This window comes from Mobula birostris, chromosome 7 (genome assembly GCF_030028105.1).
Source record: "Mobula birostris isolate sMobBir1 chromosome 7, sMobBir1.hap1, whole genome shotgun sequence".
Lineage (NCBI taxonomy): Eukaryota > Metazoa > Chordata > Chondrichthyes > Myliobatiformes > Myliobatidae > Mobula > Mobula birostris.
In genome coordinates, this window is record NC_092376.1 from 27968171 (window position 1) to 27987245 (window position 19075).

General features: G+C 41.6%; 1 protein-coding gene across 1 annotated transcript in view; it reads right to left on the reverse strand.

The window, feature by feature from the left end:
• The window catches only part of plekhb1 (pleckstrin homology domain containing B1), a 116591-nt gene that overhangs the window by 59583 nt on the left and 37933 nt on the right, over window positions 1-19075 (reverse strand). Inside the window, exon 4 of the mRNA XM_072262809.1 lies at window positions 18386-18425. Coding sequence (XP_072118910.1) covers window positions 18386-18425 — 40 coding nt within the window. The remainder of the gene's footprint in view (window positions 1-18385; window positions 18426-19075) is intronic.

A 19075-nucleotide genomic window follows, 5' to 3' on the forward strand; every position in this document is an offset into this window, starting at 1 on the left:
CTTCATGATCATTTCTAAAATGGCAAACCACAAATTATAGGATTTATCAAATTTATGGCTGTGATTACTGGAGCTTTAATTTAGCACTTATACCAATGCATTATGCCCATACAGTTCAGGCTGCGGAAAGAGTCAAGCTTTTTAAAGAGTTATAGTTTTGAATTGTTAGCCCACCTAGGTAAAAGATTAACACATTCGCATGAACATGAGTCCCGATGACCTCGGCGTGAAATATCGAATGTTTATTTCCCTCCATAGATGCTGTTTCATTCGCTGAAGTCTTCCTGAACTTTGTGCGTGTTGCTGCAGATTTCTAGCACCTGCAGAATCCCTCGTGCTTAACTTTCACATGAAGTTCCTTTGTTAAGTTTTTTAAGAACAACTAGTTAATTTTAAAAATTGCCTTTTAAGTTAGTGTAGGAATCGCACATTGGACCAGCAATTGTGTGTGTGTGTGTGTGTGTGTGTGTGTGTGTGTGTGTGTGTCTGAGTGAGTGAGAGAGCACAGGATCACACCATCATATAAAGGATGCTAAAAAAATTATTTGCGGTCACTGGAAAGAAGTAAATATTTATACCAGTTAATATCAATCCTGTCACTTTACCTTTCCTTTGTTATCCTCCAGAGATACAAAGAGTTCTTCCTTGTGAAACTTACACTTTTTCAAATCTAGTATACTGCACTAGAGAAGCCAAATGCAAACTGGGTGACCACATTGTGTAGCATCTCCATTTAATCTGCAAGGGCACCCTAAGCTTCTAGTTTCCTGCCCCACTCTCACTGTCATCTTTCTATCTTCAAATACTTGTTCCAATGACATCTAAAGTAAGACAATTTCTATCGGAATGAGTTGCATTCTAGGGATTTAATTTGAACTAAACAATTTTAGATAACTATCCTTACATTCAGTGGCACTTTATTATGTACCACCTGTACCTAATAAAGTGGCCACTGAGTGTATGTTCATGGTCTTCTGCTGCTGTAGCTCATCCACTTTAAGGTTCAACGTGTTGTGCATTCAGAGATGCTCTTCAGCACACCACTGTTGTAATGCATGGTTATTTGAGTTACTGTTGCCTTCCTGTCAGCTTGAACCAGTTTGGCCATTGTCCTCTGACTCCTCTCATTAACAAGGCAATTTTTGCCTGCAGAACTGCCACTCACTGGCTATTATTTGCTTATCGCCCCATTCTCTGGAAACTCTAGAGACTGTTATACATCAAAATCCCAGGAGATCAGCAGTTTCTGAGATACTCAAACCACCCCATTTGGCACCAACAATCATTCCATGGTCAATATCACTTAGGTTGCATTTCTTCCCCATTCTAATGTTGGATCTGAACAACTGAACCTCTTGACCATTTCTGCATGCTTTTATGCATTGAGTTGCTGCAACTTGATTTACTGATTAGATATTTGCATTAACAAGCTGGTGTACAGGTGTACCTAATAAAGTGGCCACAGAGTGTATTTTCCACTCTGTCTGCACCTGTGGATGTCCCTCTTCAGAAATGTCTATCTTTTTTAAAAATTTTCTGTCCCTAGCTGCAGTTTTCAAGTAATTGCTGCCTTGACAACATAGGCTTGTGCTGTATCCAAGCATTCTCCCTGTTCTCTCCCTTCACTGCAGCTTAAAACTCTCTTGCTTTCTCTCTTTTCTAGTTCTAATGGAAGGTCTTTGACATGAAATAACAATTCCTCTCCTCACTGCTTCGCCTACTGAAGCTGCTTCGCCTACTGAGTGCTTCTAACATTTACTTGTTTTTGTTATGGATTTCCAAAATCTTCACTTCTTGCTCTAATTTATACCAATTTTATACCAATTTTATACCAATTTTAGAACATAGAACAGTACAGTGAAGGAACAGGCCCTTTACTCCACAATGCTAGTAATTAAAAGCCTAACTACACAAATCCCTTCTGCCTACACAATGTCTATATCCCTCCAGTCTCTGGGCATTCATGTGCGTATCTAGAACATAAAGCATGCAGCAAGCCCTTCGGACCACGATGTTGTGCTGACCTTTTAGCCTACTCCAACATCAATCTAACCCTTCTCTCCCACATAGCCCTCCATTTTTCTTTCATCCATGTGCCAATCTAAGAGTCTCTTAAATATCCCTAATGTATCTGATGTATCTGTATCCGCCACCACCCCTGTCAGGGCATTCCACGCACCCAGCACTCCCGGTGTAAAAAAGAAACTTATCTTTGACATACCACCTCCCTATACTTTCCTCCAATCACTCAAAATTATGTCCTTTCGTATTAGCCATTTCTCCTTTGGGAAAAAGGCACTGGCTGTCCATTATATCTATATCATCTAATAGCCTTAAGCACCTCTATCGTATTTGCCTCCAGGCACCCACCACTCCCTGTGCTATAATAGTTTTATAACATGAGGTGAATTACAGAAGTTCATCCTTTGGAAGTATATGAAAGAGAATGCAATGATTAGTAAACACCTTTTAATAGTTGTAGAAAAGACACAAGACACTCTAAATGCAGCACCCGTTTTCTTTTTTAGAAGTAATCTTTGCTGACAGATTATGATCTCATTTAACATGCCCTGACCAGTTCCTTGTTGGCACTTCTTTAGCTAGTTTTTTCTCTTCCGACCTGACCTGTTTTTATTTCCTCAGCAGTGTTTCAGTCCCAGTTTAGCAACCCACTAATCACAGCCACAGATTCAATTATTCCGGTTATATATACTGTGGTTGATGAATAGAAGATTCAACCCATTCAGGTGTAAGAAAAGTGCTAACCTTGAAGTTTAATATTAAAAGTATAACAAAGTAAATATTTTTAAAATAGTGGTAAATAAAAGCCTTCCAACACAAAGTCCATCTTCTACATTCAGCCCTCTCACTTCAAGAAGCACAATTTCAAATGTAAACATATCTATATCCATTAGGAGCAACAGACTAAATGCTGGAGGAACTCAGCAGGTATGCAGCATCTGTGGAATGACAGCAAAATGGACAGTTGACAGTTTGACATGAGACACTTCATCTGTCCAGATCTGCCTGGAAGGGTTTGACTCAAAACATCAATTGATCATTTCCCCGACTCACTGAATTCCTCCAGCATTTTGTCTGTTACTCAAAATTCCAATATCTGCTGCCTCTTTTGTCTCCTTTACAACTATTAATAGCGTTTACTAATCATTGTGTTCTCTGACACAAACTTCTGAAGAATGAGACTCTGTAATACTCCCCACACCATAAAACTATTACAACACAACTATCAAGCCTATAGGTCACAAGCCAGCTGTATCTGTGCCCTTTTCAATACAACCAACAAAGACACACTAAATTAAGAATTAGGGCACAACTTGTTAGCAAAACATTCCCTATAGAACAGGGGTTCCCAATCTGGGGTTCATAGACCCCTTGGTAAAATGGTAGGGGTCCTTGGCATAAAAAAGATTGAGAACCCTTGCTCTAGAAGAAGAAATGTGCAATAAAGCTGGAATAAATTGGGGTAAGAAATGAAGCTGCTGGAAAATCAAAACAAAAGCAGCAATTGGCGGACACACTTAGCAGGTTGAGTGGCCTCAGTGGGGGAGAGGAATAGATGTTTCAGGTCAGAGACCTTTCACCCAAACCAAAAAATAAACATTTATATCGTGTAAAGTAAAATCAGAAAATGCTGGAAATACTTGGCATCTGTGGGAAGAGAAATCGAGTTAATACTTCTCGTCGAAAGCTTTTCATCAGCACTGGAAAGGAGAGAAAAGAAGCTCATTAAGCTTCAGTAGTTTAAAACCAGAGTGACTTTGGGGAAAAGCTGTAAGCAAGGTTATCTAGTCCATGAGCGAATGGAAGCAGTTGAATGAGAATATAGACAAAAGCAGATAGGTGTTGCAGAATACAGGTCAGTCTGGCATGTCCTCAACTCCCAGAGAAAAAGAAAGGGGAGAAAAACAAGCTGAGCTAACGTGGATGGATTTATTTAGATTCACTTTTAGAGGACGAGTGATACAGGCAGAGAAGTCCAGTTAGCTGAATACGTAGACTTTAATATTGAGTCCAGAAGGCTGCAATGTGACCACTTGGATAAAGAGGTTCTGTCCTTAAGCTTACATTGGGCCTCATTGTAACAGTACCGGAGGTCACAGACTGAAAGGTCAGAACGTGGGATGGGGACTTCAGGTCAGGTTTGTCTCCATGGAGCAAGCACCGGTGCTCCACAAAGTGAAGATATAAGAAGCTGGAACTTTGAGCAAAAACACTGCTGGAGGAATTCAGCAGGTCAATCTGATGTAGGGTTTCAACCTGAAACCTCGGATCTCCCTTACCCCCAACAGAAGATGTTCACTAGGTTTCTTCAGTGGAATATTTTGCACCATAAAGGGGGTCATCCAATCTGTGTTTGGTTTCTACAATACAGAGGAGATCATACAGTGAACACTGAACGCAGTACATAAGATTCAAAGACATGTATGTGAATCACCGCTTCACCCAAACAGCTTGGGTTTCTGGTACATTTAAAGGAATGAAGTGAAAGTACAAATGTTGCATCACCTGCAGTTGAAAGGGAAAAGTGCCTTAAGTAGGGACAGGTTGATGGGAATGGAAGGGAGAACCACTGAGTCACAAAGAGAACAGTCCTTGTGAAACGTTGAAAGGGGAGAAGAGAGAAAGATGGTGGTGGAATCTCTGAAGTAGGTGGAAAACGCAAAGAATGATCTGTTGAGTGCAAAAGCTGGTGGGGTAGAAAGTGAGGACTGGGGGAACTCCATCCCTGTTTTGTCCCTGAGGAGAAAAAGTTGAGTGCAAAAGCATGGGGAATGGATTAGATGTGCTTTTTGTTTACAGTGGTAGAAAAAAATCAGGAAGGAAAACATTCCAGAGGCAGCTGTATGGAAAGCCTCATCTTCAGAGCAAATATGGCAGAGACAGAAGTCAAAGTCGAATTTATTATCATATGCACAGGTGCAATGTAAAACTTATTTGCACCAACATATTAGGCCTGTAGAATCATATAAGCAGCATTCAAAATAAATAAATTATATATAAAATTTTACAAGAAAGAACTGATTTGAAAAAAAAATCCATTTTAATGCAAAGTGACCACAGTGATGCTAAACTGTAGTGATCAGGGTTTTGTTGGTTCGTTTAAGAACTGAATGGCTGAAGGAACGTAATTGTTCTTGAACCTGGTGGTGTAACACTTCAGACTTCTGTACCTCTTGTCTGATGGTAATTGCAAAAAGATGGCATGGCCCGGATGGTGGGCATCTCTGATGGTGAATGTTGCCTTCGTGAGGTAGCACCTCCTGTAGATACCATCAAGTGTGGGGAGGGATATACCTGTGATGTACTGTGCTGAGTCCACTTCTCTCTGCAGCTTCTTATGTTCCCATGTTCCGCACACTTGTATTGCCATAAACAGACAATGACGCAATCATTCAGGATACTTTCAGCAGAACATCTATAGAAGTTTGATAGCATGTTTGGTGAGAAACGGGACCGCCTTAACCTCCTGAAAAATATGCTGGCATGCTTCCCTTATGATTGCATCTACATGTTGGGTCCATACGTCTATTCAATATTTTAATACCCAGGAATTTAAAGCTGCTGACTCTCTCCACTGCTGATCCCCAATGTTAATTGGTGTAAGTTCTTCCTTCTTCGCCTTCCTGGATTTAAAAATCTGTTCTTTATTTTTGCTAATATTAAGCAAGAGGTTGTTATTATGGCACCACTCAACCAGGTGTCCTGTCTCACTCTGACAATTTGACTCACTGCCACCTGTGATTCATCCAACAACAGTGATGTCTTTGGTGAATTTGAAGATGCATTGAAGCTGTGCTTAACCACACAGTCATGAGCGTAGAGCTAGGGTCTGAGCACGCAGTGTTAAGGTGCATTTGTGTTAGTGCCAGGACGTCTTCTCGTCACCATTTGAAATTCTGCCAACAATAGTTATGTTATTGGTAAATTTATAGGTGGCATTTGAGCTATGCCTAGTCACACATTCGTGGGTGCAGAGAGAGTAGAGTAGTGCATCCTCGAGGTGTGCCAATGTTGACTGTCAGTGAGGTGGAGATGTTGTTACCAAATGTCAGTGATTGAGGTCTACCGATGAGGAAGTCGAGTATCCAGTTGCAGGAAGTACAGAGGCCCAGGTCTTGAAGCGTGATGATGAGTTTGGGTGGGATGATTGTGTTGGACGCCAAGCTGTGGTTGATGAACAGCAGCCTGACTTATGAGTCTGTTGTCTAGATGATGAGTGGGCACGTGGCCAAGTGGTTAAGGCATTCGACTAGCGATCTGAAGGTCGTAAGTTTGAGCCCCAGCTGAGGCAGCGTGTTGTGTCCTTGAGCAAGGCACTTAATCACACATTGCTCTGCGGCAACACTGGTGCCAAGCTGTATGGATCCTAATGCCCTTCCCTTGGACAACATCGGTGTTGTGGAGAGGGCAGACTTGCAGCATGGGCAACTGCTGGTCTTCCATACAACCTTGCCCAGGCCTGCGCCCTGGAGAGTGAAGACTTTCCAGGCGCAGGTCCATGGTCTTGCAAGACTAACGGATGTCTTTGTCTAGATGATCCAGAGCAGAGTGAAGGGCCAGAGAGATCACATCTGCTGTTGATCTCTTGTGACAGTAGACAAACTGGAGCAGATCCAGGTCATCTTTGAGGCAGGAGTTGATTCACGCCATAATCAACCTCTAAAAGCACTTCATTATGTAAGCACTAGAGGATAGTCGTCATTGAGACAGGTCACCACACTCTTTTTGCTGCTGATACAATAGGTGCCTTTTTCAAGCAGGTAGGTACCTCAGATCACAGAAGCAAAAGGTTGAATATATCCATAAACACTCCAGCCAGTTAGTACTTACTGATCTTTAGCACTCGACCAGGTACGCTATCTGGACCAGGTGCCTTTGGTGGATTCACCCTCTTAAAGGATGGCTAAACGTCAGCTGCAGAGATTGAACTTACGGGGTCACCTAGAGATGTGGGGGCTTGTGCAGGTGTGTCATGGTTCTCCCTGTCTCAGTGTACGTAAAAGCGTTGAACTCGTCCAGGAGCGATGGGTTGTTTTCACTTAGGTTAACTGATCTCACCTTGTAGGAAGTTACATTGTGCAAACCCTGCCACTGCTGTCGGGTGTCCGTTTATAATTCCAGTTTAGTCTGAAGTTGCCTCCCTGCACTTGCAGTGGCTTTCCAAAGACTGTACTTCAGTCTTTGTCTTTACTTAGAGAGAAGAAATATATCTTGGTAACTGGATTTACCAGTGTGGACGAGGGATAGAACAGTAGGCATTCCTGATGGTGGTACAGCAGTGGTGAAGTGTTAAACTGTCTGGTATTGCAGGTGATGTGTTGATAGTAGTTAGGTAGAGACTTCTTCAAGTTAGCTTGAAAATAGAGGCATGTTAGAACTAATTCTTTAATTTACTGTATGTTCTCACTCTCTAATCGCCCCTATTCACCTGTTGCCGGATAAACTTGTTTACAGTTTACCTCGGTTTTACCCTTTCAGTAACAAACACCCCCCCATCTGTCCTGCAGCTGAACAAACTTGTTTTATCTTCAGCCCAGTTCTTACAAAAGGTCTTCACCCTGAATCGTTGACTCAATTCCTCTTCCCTCAGATGTGTCTGCACCTTAGGGTGATGAACCTGTGGAATTCATTACCACAGACAGCTGTGGAGGCCATTTAAAGCAGAAGTTGATTGGTCCTTGATTAGTCAGGGTGTCATGAGCTACGGGGAGAAGGCAAGAGAATGGGGGGAGGGGCGGTGAGAGGGACAATAAATCAACCTTGATGGCCCAAATGGCCTAATTCTGCTCCTATATTTTATAGTCTTATGGTCTTGGACTATTTCCAGTATTTTCTGTTTTTATTTTAGAAATTCTTCATTTGCAGTTTTTATGTTTAAATTTTTGCTTACATCACCCAGGCTACGCAAAATGCTTTGCAGCCCATAATGTGTTTCTAAAGAGTCATCACTATTGTAATGTAAGATACGGGGTATCAATTTACTGGCAGCAATGACCTACAATTGACAACAAGATTATAACCAGATTATCTGTGGTAATGATGTTGATTCGGACAAGGGTATTTATCACCATGGCCAAGAAAACAAGACATGAGAGGAAATGGGACCTTTTGGAGAGAGATGTGAAAGCTAGTACCTCTGGCATCACAGCATGCTCTCAGTGCTGCACTGAAGATTTAGTGGTCACATCTCTCAATAAAATTATACTTGTGCTAAGAAAATGCTTAGAAAATAAATTAAATCCTAACACAAATAATTTTACTATTGGCAGAATATTATAGTCAGATATCATAACATCAGTATTTTTATCATCCAATTATCTCCATGTATTAGCAAATTCTTAATACCACTCCATGCAATTAAGACATATCAGACATATAAGACTAAATGTTTATGAAAGCTCAGACTAATTTGCCCACACATACAAAGGCAGATTCAATTAGTATAAGTAGTTCTTCATATTCCTTCATTTAAAGATGTACAATTGTACAATGACTATGAGGTTATGTTATGGGACTGGTTTTCCAGAGGCCTACACTAATGATCTGGAGACCTGTCTTCAAACCCCACCAGGGAAGCTAGTGGGTTTAAATTTTAAAAACTGGAATTAAAAAGATAGCGTTAGTAATGACAAGATTATTGGATGATCATAAAAAATGCATCTGATGCACAAGGGAAATAAGTCTGCAGTCATTATCCAGTCAGCTTATATGTGACTCCAGACCTGCAGCACTGATGTGATTTAGCAAGCAACTCAGATGTAACAAAAACACAATGAAACAGAAAAGTATATAAATGGATAGAGGCCAAGACTTTGAATTGATCAGGGGACCATATTCAGACATACCAAAGACACACCAAGCCCACCTGGCTCTATAAAGATTTCTTTGTTATTGTCCGAAATTCTGTATTGAATTGAATTGACTTTATTTCTTACATCTTTCACATACACGAGGAGTAAAAATCTTTATGTAAATGTGCTATGTGCAATTTTATAGTAATTTGTAATAGGCAATAGACAACAGATGCAGGAGTAGGCCATTCGGCCCTTCGAGCCAGCACCGCCATTCACTGTGATCATGGCTGATCATCCACAATCAGTATCCAGTTCCTGCCTTATCCCCATAACCTTTGATTCCGCTATCTTTAAGAGCTCTATCCATCTCTTTTTTGAAAGCATCCAGAGACTTGGCCTCCACAGCCTTCTGGGGCAGAGCATTCCATATATCCACCACTCTCTGGGTGAAAAAGTTTTTCCTCAATTCCATTCTAAATGGCCTACCCCTAATTCTTAAACTGTTCTAAAATTCTTAAATTCTTAAATAAATAGTATGTACAACAGGACAGTCAATATACCATAGAAATACAATTGTATCAGCATGAATTAATCAGTCCGATGGCCTGGTGGAAGAAGCTGTCCCAGAGCCCATTGGTCCTGGCTTTAATGCTGAGGTACTGTTTCCCAGATGGTAGCAGGAAGAACAGTTTGTGGTTTGGGTGACTCAGGTCCCCAATGATCCTTCAGGCCCTTTTTATGCACCTGTCACTGTTAATGTCCTCAATAGTGAGTACGTTCACATCTACAGATAAACTGGGCTGTCCGCACCACTCTTTGCAGAGTCCTGCGATTGAGGGAAGTACAGTTCCCATACCAGGCAGTGATGCAGCCAATCAGGATGCTGTTAATTGTGCCCCTATAGAAAGTCCTTAGAATTAGGGGCCCATTCCAAACTTCTTCAACCATCTGAGGTGAAAGAGGCGCTGTTGTGCTTTTTTTCACCACACAGCCGGTATGTATAGGCCACGTGAGATCCTCAGTGATGTGTACGCCAAGGAACTTAAAGGTGTTCATCCTCTCAACCCCAGATCCACTGAAGCCAATAAGGGGTAGCCTGTGTCCATTCCTCCTGTGGTACACAACCAGCTCCTTTGTTTTTGTGACATTGAGGGAGAGGTTGTTTTCTTGACACCACTGTGTCAGGCTGATGACTTCTTCTCTCTAGGCTGCCTCGTTATTATTTGAGATAAGGCCAATCAATGTAGTATTGTCAGCAAATTTAATTTGCAGATTGCAGCTGTAATAATCCCATTACCAATTACCAAAGTTGTATCTCAGGTAATGATGAGTTTGAGTACAGAGAGGAAATTAAGAACCTGGTGGCATGGTGCGAAGATAATAACCTATCCCTCAACGTCAGCAAGACGAAGGAATTGGTTGTTGACTTCAGAAGGAGTAGCGGACTGCATGACCCCATTTACATAGGTGGTGTGCAAGTGGAACAGGTCAAAAACTTTAAGTTCTTTGGGGTCAATATCACAAGTGACCTGACTTGGTCCAACCAAGTAGAGTCCACTGCCAAGAAGGCCCACCAGCGCCTTTACTTCCTGAGAAAGCTAAAGAAATTTGGCCTGTCCCCTAAAACCCTCACTAATTTTTATAGATGCACCGTAGAAAGCATTCTTCTAGGGTGCATCGCAACCTGGTATGGAAGTTGTCCTGTCCAAGACCGGAAGAAGCTGCAGAAGATTGTGAACACAGCTCAGCACATCACACAAACCAATCTTCCGTCCTTGGACTCACTTTACACCGCACACTGTCGGAGCAGTGCTGCCAGGATAATCAAGAACACGACCCACCCAGCCAACACACTTTTCGTCCCTCTTTCCTCTGGGAGAAGGCTCAGGAGCTTGAAGACTCATACGGCCAGATTTGGGAACAGCTTCTTTCCAATTGTGATAAGACTGCTGAATGGATCCTGACCTGGATCTGGGCCGTACCCTCAGGAGGAGAAGATGGCAGTGCGCCTGCGTGTGCGCAGCTCTCCGGTGAAAAATGATATTGTATCTGTTAAGTGGGGCCGTGGACAATTTTGATTTGATGGAGAATGGACGTGAAAGCTCAGAGGAACATCTGGAGAAATTTCTGAAACGCCCGTTCGCTGGTGTTGTTACTGTGTGGTCGGGAACTTTCGGAGGGTAGGCCTCAAAATCCCCGGCCTTGCCTGCTTTTGGCGACCAAGAAGGAGGTCAAATCGTTTGGACAGAGATGGCGCTCAGTACTCGGTGTCGGAGAGCTGATCAGAGCTCTAAGTTTTCGGATGACTCAGAGTCAGATTGTGGTCGGCATGGCAGGGAGAATTTTTTCTTCCTTCTCCCGTCTGCATGAGATGTGGGACATTTGAGGAACTTTGAACTTTACCGTGCTCATGGACTTCTTCATCAAGTTATGGTATTGTTACACTGTTTGTAACTCTATGTTATAATTATGTGGTTTTGTCAGCTTTTTCAGTCTTGGTTTGTCCTGTGTTTTATGATATCACACCGGAGGAAATATTTTATCATTTCTTAATGCATGCATTACTAAACGACAATAAAAGAGGACTGCGTGTCTTCATAATCATAAATATCTGGATCTGCCTCTCAGTTTTTTTGCACTACCTTACTTTCCCTTTTCTATTTTCTATTTATGATTTATAATTTAAATTTTTACTATTTGCTATCGACTTGTACTCCAGGGACTGCTAAGTGTAGAATCAAATATCGCTGTGATGATTGTATGCTCTAGTATCAATTGTTTGGCGACAATATAGTAAAGTAAAATATATTATCAAAGTGCGTATATGTCACCATATACCACCCTGAAGTTTATTTTCTTGCAGGCATTCCCAATAGAACAAAGAAGTACAAGAGAATCAATGAAAAACTACTCACAAAGACTGACAAATAAGCAATGTGGAAAAGAAGACAAACTGAGCAAATACAAAAAAAAACTGTACTACTAACAATAAATAAATTAGCTAATCCTCAACATTGACTCAATTAATAATTGTCTACAACACTGGAGATACAAGCTGCTGCTGATGCTGGAATCTGAAGTAAAACCACCTGTACCAGGATCAGGTTGGAAACAGCAGGTCAGGCAGCATCATGCCTTGCTAATGGTGTTTCTGGATGAATGATGGCTTGGTATGGCAACTGCTGTGCACGTGACCACAAGAAACTCATAACAGTATTGATGTGCAGTGTGACCTTGGGGTCCAAGTCCATAGCTCCCTGAAGGTGACTGCACATGTTGATAGGGCAGTAAAGAAGGCTTGCGACATGCGTGCCTGTTTTAGTTGAGCTATTGAGTTCAAGAGTCAGGAAGTTATGTTCATAAATGCAAGAGACGCTAGAGATGCTAGAAAATTCAGAGTGTAATGTATGGATCTATTTCTTTTAGAGCAATGAACCCCCCTCCACCCCTTAGTACTACATATTGATCTGTTGCCCGCACATGTGTTGTTGTCTATGCATGCTGACTGTTTTTTTCTCTCTCGGTGCAAAGTGAATACACCAGTTAAGCCATCTCTCGCGCTTTCATTTAATCAATATGAAGTTGTGCACAGACACAACAAATTGGTGAAAAGTACAAACCTAAATGTCAGAAAATATCACAAACTACACTGGCAGCTACAGGACAAAACAACGAGATTTAAACTGTACCAAGAAAGCCATCACGGACACTAACAAAGGCGTGAGTACAATGCATAGTACACACTGAAAGACATGCTGAATTTAAAGTGAAAATAAAGTGGAGAGGGCTTCACCCGGGAAAGTTGACAAATTTGAAAAAACTAATTAAGGCTGGGAAGTCAAATATCGAGAGTGTGGAACTGTATCGTAACTCAAACAACATGGAGGAACAAAACAATGTTTCTACACTTCTTGGCTTAATGGGTGCAAGAACGTACAGTCTCTTACACAACCTATTAACCCCAGAAAAGACAGCAAATAAGACGTTCGATGAAATTGTTACAATTTTATAAAATCTCTTGAACTCTAAACCACTGGTAATAGCTGAGATACTTAGATTTTACAAAACGAATCAGTCAAATGATGAAAGCATTTCTGAATACATTGCAGAACTGCGCAAACTTTACGAATACTGTGACTTTAGAGATGGACATTAAGGGACAGCCATGTGGTATGCATAGTTAAAGCACTCAAAAGAGGCTACTATCCGAAAGAGTCCTAAACTTAGTATGAGCATTGACCATTGCAATATTGTTAGAGATTGCAGCAAAGGATGCCGCAAAATTAAATAGAACAGGAGTCGGCAACCTTCTCGTCTCTGTGGGCCAGATTGCATATTAATGAGCAGATGGTGGGCCAGCTAAATACCATAAAAAACTTGAAATATGGGAATTATCCATTTAGATACACCTAGTTATATTTTTCCTCAAATTAATGAATAATGCATGCTGGAAAATCGTTTGTGCTTAAGGTTGCCTACCCCTGATATAGAGAGAGAGTGCAAGGCAGACAAAAAGCACAACCATGTGAAAAGTCTCTAACACAAAACTAAGCAAATGCATAAAGTTACCAAATGTAAAACAGAATCAGACAACATAGAGTCTGACAAAGATGAACTGTCATGCCTAGAACTGTTGTGTATAACTGAAGCAGGTCATAAAGTCATCTGGATCACAATAGACGTGTCCGGTGTAAAACTGGAAATGGAGATGAATACAGTGTCAGCTTTGTTATGAATTCCAGATGCTGACTACAACAGACTGTTTTCTAAGATCCAATTAGAGAAGACCTCAGTGATGCTAAAGACTTACGCAGATGAAAAAGTGCCTTCCAAAGGAAAACTGAAAGTAAATGTGATGTGTGGAGGCCAAACACAACAGTTAGAGCTTTATGCATTGAAAAGTGGAGGGCCAGCACTTTTCAGACATGAGTGGTTGAGAAAAATCCAACTGTACTGGCACTCAATCAAAGCTCTCAGTGAGGCATCAACACGAAATGGCAGCCCAAGTGGTAGCACTAACCAGAGACTGGAAAAGCTACTTAATGCTAACGAGAAGGTGTTTGAGAAGGGAATTGGTAAACTCAAAGGGATGAAGGCCAGAATTGAACTGGATGAAACAGCAACACCAAGATTCCATAAAGTGGATTCAGTGCCTTACACACTACATCCTAAAGTGGGTGCTGAACTGCAGAGCTTGGAGGCATCTGGAACTCTCTCCAAGGTTGAGTGGGGTGATTGGGCCATGCCATTTGTCCCAGTGATCGAGGAAGGGAAGGCTGAAGCTGTTCACATTTGTGGGTATTTCAAAGTGAGCATAAACCCTGTGCTGCATACTGCGCAGTGTCCCCAGCCACGAACAGAAGACATTTTTGCATCTTTGAGATTTTCAAAGATTGACTTGTCACAAGCCTATCTGAAAATGGAGATTGAGGAGTCAAGCAGGAAGTTCCTCACAAACAACACTCACAAGGGACTGTTCCAGTATAATCGTCTCGTCTTCGGCATCACATCAGCTCCAGCAATTTGGCAAAGGGCAATCAATCAAGTGCTCCAGGATACACCAGGAATCTTGTAACCACAATGTTATCTTGATGACATCATTGTGACTGGCAAAAAAGATGAAGAGCGCCTCCAGAACATTATAAAGTGCTTACCAGGCTGAGTGAGTGTGGTCTGTGTGCAAAGAGAGAGGGAAATGTGATTTTTTTAAAGAATGAAATCTCATATTGTGGACATATCACTGACAAGCATGGCTTACCTAAGTCACAAGAGAAGAATGAAGCAGTGCTACAGGCACCCAAACCGGAAAATGTGTCGCAACTCTGGTCATACTTGGGCCTTGTAAACTATTACCACTGATTTCTCCCAAATATTGCTACAGTGCTGCATCCATTGAATGCACTGCTACAGACAGGAGCAAAGTGGGAATGGCCTGAAAGATATGAAAAAGCATTCAAGAAAACAAAGAGACTAATAATATCCAACGAACTGCTCACCTACTATGACCCATCAGACTGGTGTGCGATGTGTCCCCTTATGGCAGTGGAGCTGTTTTGTCACATATTCTTAAAGATAGATCTGATTGCCTTTGCTTTAAGATCACTGAGGAGCGCAGATCGCTACTATGCACAGATCGATTGAGAGGCCCTTGGTCTAGTATGAGGAATAAAGAAATTCTGCCATTTCCTTTAGAGACAAAAATTCACACTAGTGACAGATCACCAGCCCCGTGTGTCCATTTTCAATCCCAGGAAGGGAATTCCAGTGATGACTGCGACCTGGTTACAACATTGGCACTGTTCCTAGGAGCCCGCTCTTATGACATAGAGTTTAAGGATAGCAAGCAACACTGATGACTTGTCACGTCTTCCACTATTGGCAACTGAAGAAGAAAAGTCTTCATACTGTGACCCAGCAGAAGTGTTCCACACCGCATCGGTGAACCAGTTGCCGGCAACAAATTCCGAAATACAAAGGGGAACAAGGAATGATCTGACATTGCCAAAAGTCTATGACATCACCATGCAAGAATGGCCAACTCATGGTAACCCCATGTTTCCAGAGTTCTTAGCGAGATGAGACCAACTGTCGGTATGCCAAAGAACGCTGATGTGCGCTTCTCATGTTGTGATTCCCTCTAAACTGAACACCAGAGTGGTTGAAAGACACCTAGGTTCAGTCAAGATGAAGAGTCTCTCCCGGAGCTACATGTGGTGGCCGGGAATAGATAAACGGATTGAAAACTTGGCCAAAAGCTGTTCGGGATGCCAAAAAGTTCAAAATGCACCTCCACAGGCACCATTACATCTGGGGGAGTGGCTGTTATCACCGTGGCAAAGAGTACATGTTGATTTTGCTGGGCCATTCATGGACTCCATGTTTCTGATCGTTGTGGATGCTCATTTGAAGTGACCGGAGGTTATCCTAATGAAGTCAACCACACCAGCAAAAATTGTCTATGCTCTGAAGACTATCTTCACAGAAACAACTTACCTGAATAAATTGTGACTGACAACCGACCACACTACATGTCAGAAGAATTCCGACCGTTCATGAAGAAAAATGGCATCAGATATTTCAAGTCAGCTCCTCACCACCCAGCAATGAATGGGTTAACTAAAAGGTTTATCCAAACCTTCAAGAAGTCTATTAAAATGATGGACAGGGAGAACATTTTTCTACAGCACAAGGTGGACCACTTCCTTTTAGTGTATCAGAACTCCGTTCATGCGACAACAAATCAAACACCTGCAATGTTGTTCATGAACAGGAATCTGAGATCTTGCATAGACCTCCTGAAACCAGACCTCTGGAGGGAAGTAGAGAATAAACAGTTCAGCCAGTTGCCAAATGAAGCAGCAAGGAACTTCGAGACAGGAGGTTCTAGAGCATGATTGCTGAGAAGACAAGTGGATACCTGGTAGGATAGTTACAAGAACTGGACCACTGGTGTACACAGTGGATGTTGGAGACCAGACATGGAGACATCATGTGGACCAGATACTGGATGCTCAACCCAAGAACACACCTGAGTTGATTGAATCCAACAGGGCGGACACATTGCAGTCACACCTGAGTTGATTGAATCCAACAGGGTGGACACATTGCAGTCACCAGACCTGCCTCTCGGTGATGACCATGTCACTGACAGCAATGTGACACAGAAACCAAGAATGTGTCTTAGACAAGACACCTGCCAAACCTGATGCCACTCCACAGGTCCAGAGGCTCTATCCTGAAAGGAACAGAGTGCCACCCAATAGACTGAATCTTTAGAACTGTGAAGTTAGTTATGGATTGTTATTGTGAAAACATGTTTATTTGGAATATGGGTCTATGAAAGAGAAACTGAATGTTTTGTTCATACACAGTTTTAAGTTGCATTAATCTAAAGGGGGAGAAGTGTAATGTATGGATCTATTTCTTTTAGAGCAATGACCTCCCCCTTGGCACAACGTATTGGTCTGTTGTCTACGCATGCACATTGCTCTCTCTCTTGCTGTAATGTGAATACACCAGTTAAAAGCACCTCATGCGTGCGTGCTTTTATTTAATTGATATGTAGTTGTGCACAGACACAACACAGAGTAACACACACAAAATGCTGGTGGAACTCAGCAGGTCAGGCAGCATCTATGGAAAGGAATAAAGAATCAACTTTACAGACCAAGACCCTTCCTTGGGACAGATGAAGGGTCTTGGCTAGGAAGTTATTTTGCATATTTATAAAACTCTTATTCACCTCTGTCTAGAATATTGTACTCAGTTCTGGTCACCACATTCTGAAAAGGATGTGGAGGCTTTGGAGAGGATGCAGAAGAGGTTTATCAGCATGCTGCCTGGACTGGAGGGCAAGCACTATGAGGAGATGTTGGACAAACTTGGGTTGTCTTCTTTGGAGTAACAGAGGGTGAGAGGGGACCTAATATAATTTTATAAGATTATGAGAAGCATAGAGTATAGACAGCTGGTATCTTTCTCCCTAGGGTCAAAATGTCTAAAACCCTAGTCCTGATGAAGAGTCTTGACCCGAAATGTCAACTGTACTTCTTCCTATAGATGTTGCCTGGCCTGCTGCGTTCCACCAGCATTTTGTGTGTGTGGCATGCATTTAATGTTAGCGAGTATAAGTTCAAAGGAGATGTATGGACAGGTTGTTTTACACAGAGAATGGCGTGTGCCTGGAATGCTCTGCCAGGGATGGTACTAGAAGCAAAGTACGATACAGGCATTTAAGAGGCTCTTCGATAGGTTCGTGGGTATGAAGAGAATGGAAGATATAGAGCTGTACAGGGATTAGTTTAGTTGAGTTTAATTTATAGTCAATCAGTTTGGCACAACATTGTGGGCTACCAGGCTTGTCCCTGTGCTGTGCTGTACTGTTCAATGTTTTAGAGGCCACCATCATAAGTGTCATGAAGTACAAGGTGTACATTTAACAGAATCTGAATAACAAATATGCATTTTGAATCTTAGGGTAAACAACGAGAGGTTGGCAGAGACACAAGAGACTATCAATGCTGGAATGTGGAGCTGTACACATGGCACTGGAGGAACTCATTGTGCCAGACAGCATCTGTGTAGTGAAATGGAGAAGACTTTTCATCCCAAAATGCAGGCTGACCATTTTTCTCCACTGACGCTGCCTGGCTCACTGAATTCCTCCTGCTTCTTGTGTGTGGAATGAGATTAACCACATTGAGCAGAGCAAGGTGCACATATTCAGGCATGAAATTAAAAGCTCCTTTTTATTCATAACTTCAATTCAAATCATAATGGTGAGAAATTTTTGGAATAATTCAGGTCTAACAATCATGTACCCCATGTTATAGAAAAATTTAACTTAAGTCACAATCCCATAACAACACAGAGCGAAAATACATGATATTTTTAATCTACCCTGAATTTGGCCCTATGATTTAACCTCACTGATCCAAATTTGGTTTTATTTAAATATTGTACATTTTCATTCATTGTCATCTGTGTATTAAATAACGCTTAGAGAAATCTAAAAAAATCAAATGAGATAAAGTGTTATAAAGTAGAAACTATTTGAAACATGCCCTTACCACATTGGATTTTGCTTCCAGAAAAGCCAGTTTCCATGCCCTGCCACACACAAAATAAAACAGATAGTTCAATGACTTGGATTTAGAATTTTTTCTATACAATGTCAAGAAAATTCACAGAAACCTTATATCCATCCAATGATTATTAGGGGAAAAATAAGTTCAATTTCTGAACTGCAAGATAGTTGAGTTAGATTGATTACATAAATGATCTCACTTGATATTCTTGTTAATGTATCAAATTTCAGTCCATTTACAAGCAATCTGAAGTTTAGTTTGGGACTGTCTCTTTCTCATCTAGTGAAGAATAGACATGGAGATGGCAGATGCTTTTTTACCTGACTGTGTTACTGGACCCATTTACCAATTTTGGCTCAGGGTCAGATTCTGGACAAAAGGCAAGCAGACAGAAACACTCTAGCAGCTCAGCAGGATCTATCTCCATGTTACTTTACCATCTTCAGAAGGCATGATCAAGGTATTGCTTTTGATGTTAAAATAATAGGATGCACAATTAATAGTAGAAGGGAAATGCAGAAGAGATCTCAAGGGGTAAAGATGACCATACAGTAGATTTTGTTGTTAATGCAGCAGCTAATGCTGACACCTCACAGTCCCAAGCACTCAGGTTCAAGTGCTGTACATTAATGCATGGGATTTGCCAGTTTCCATCTACAATTCCAGAGATGT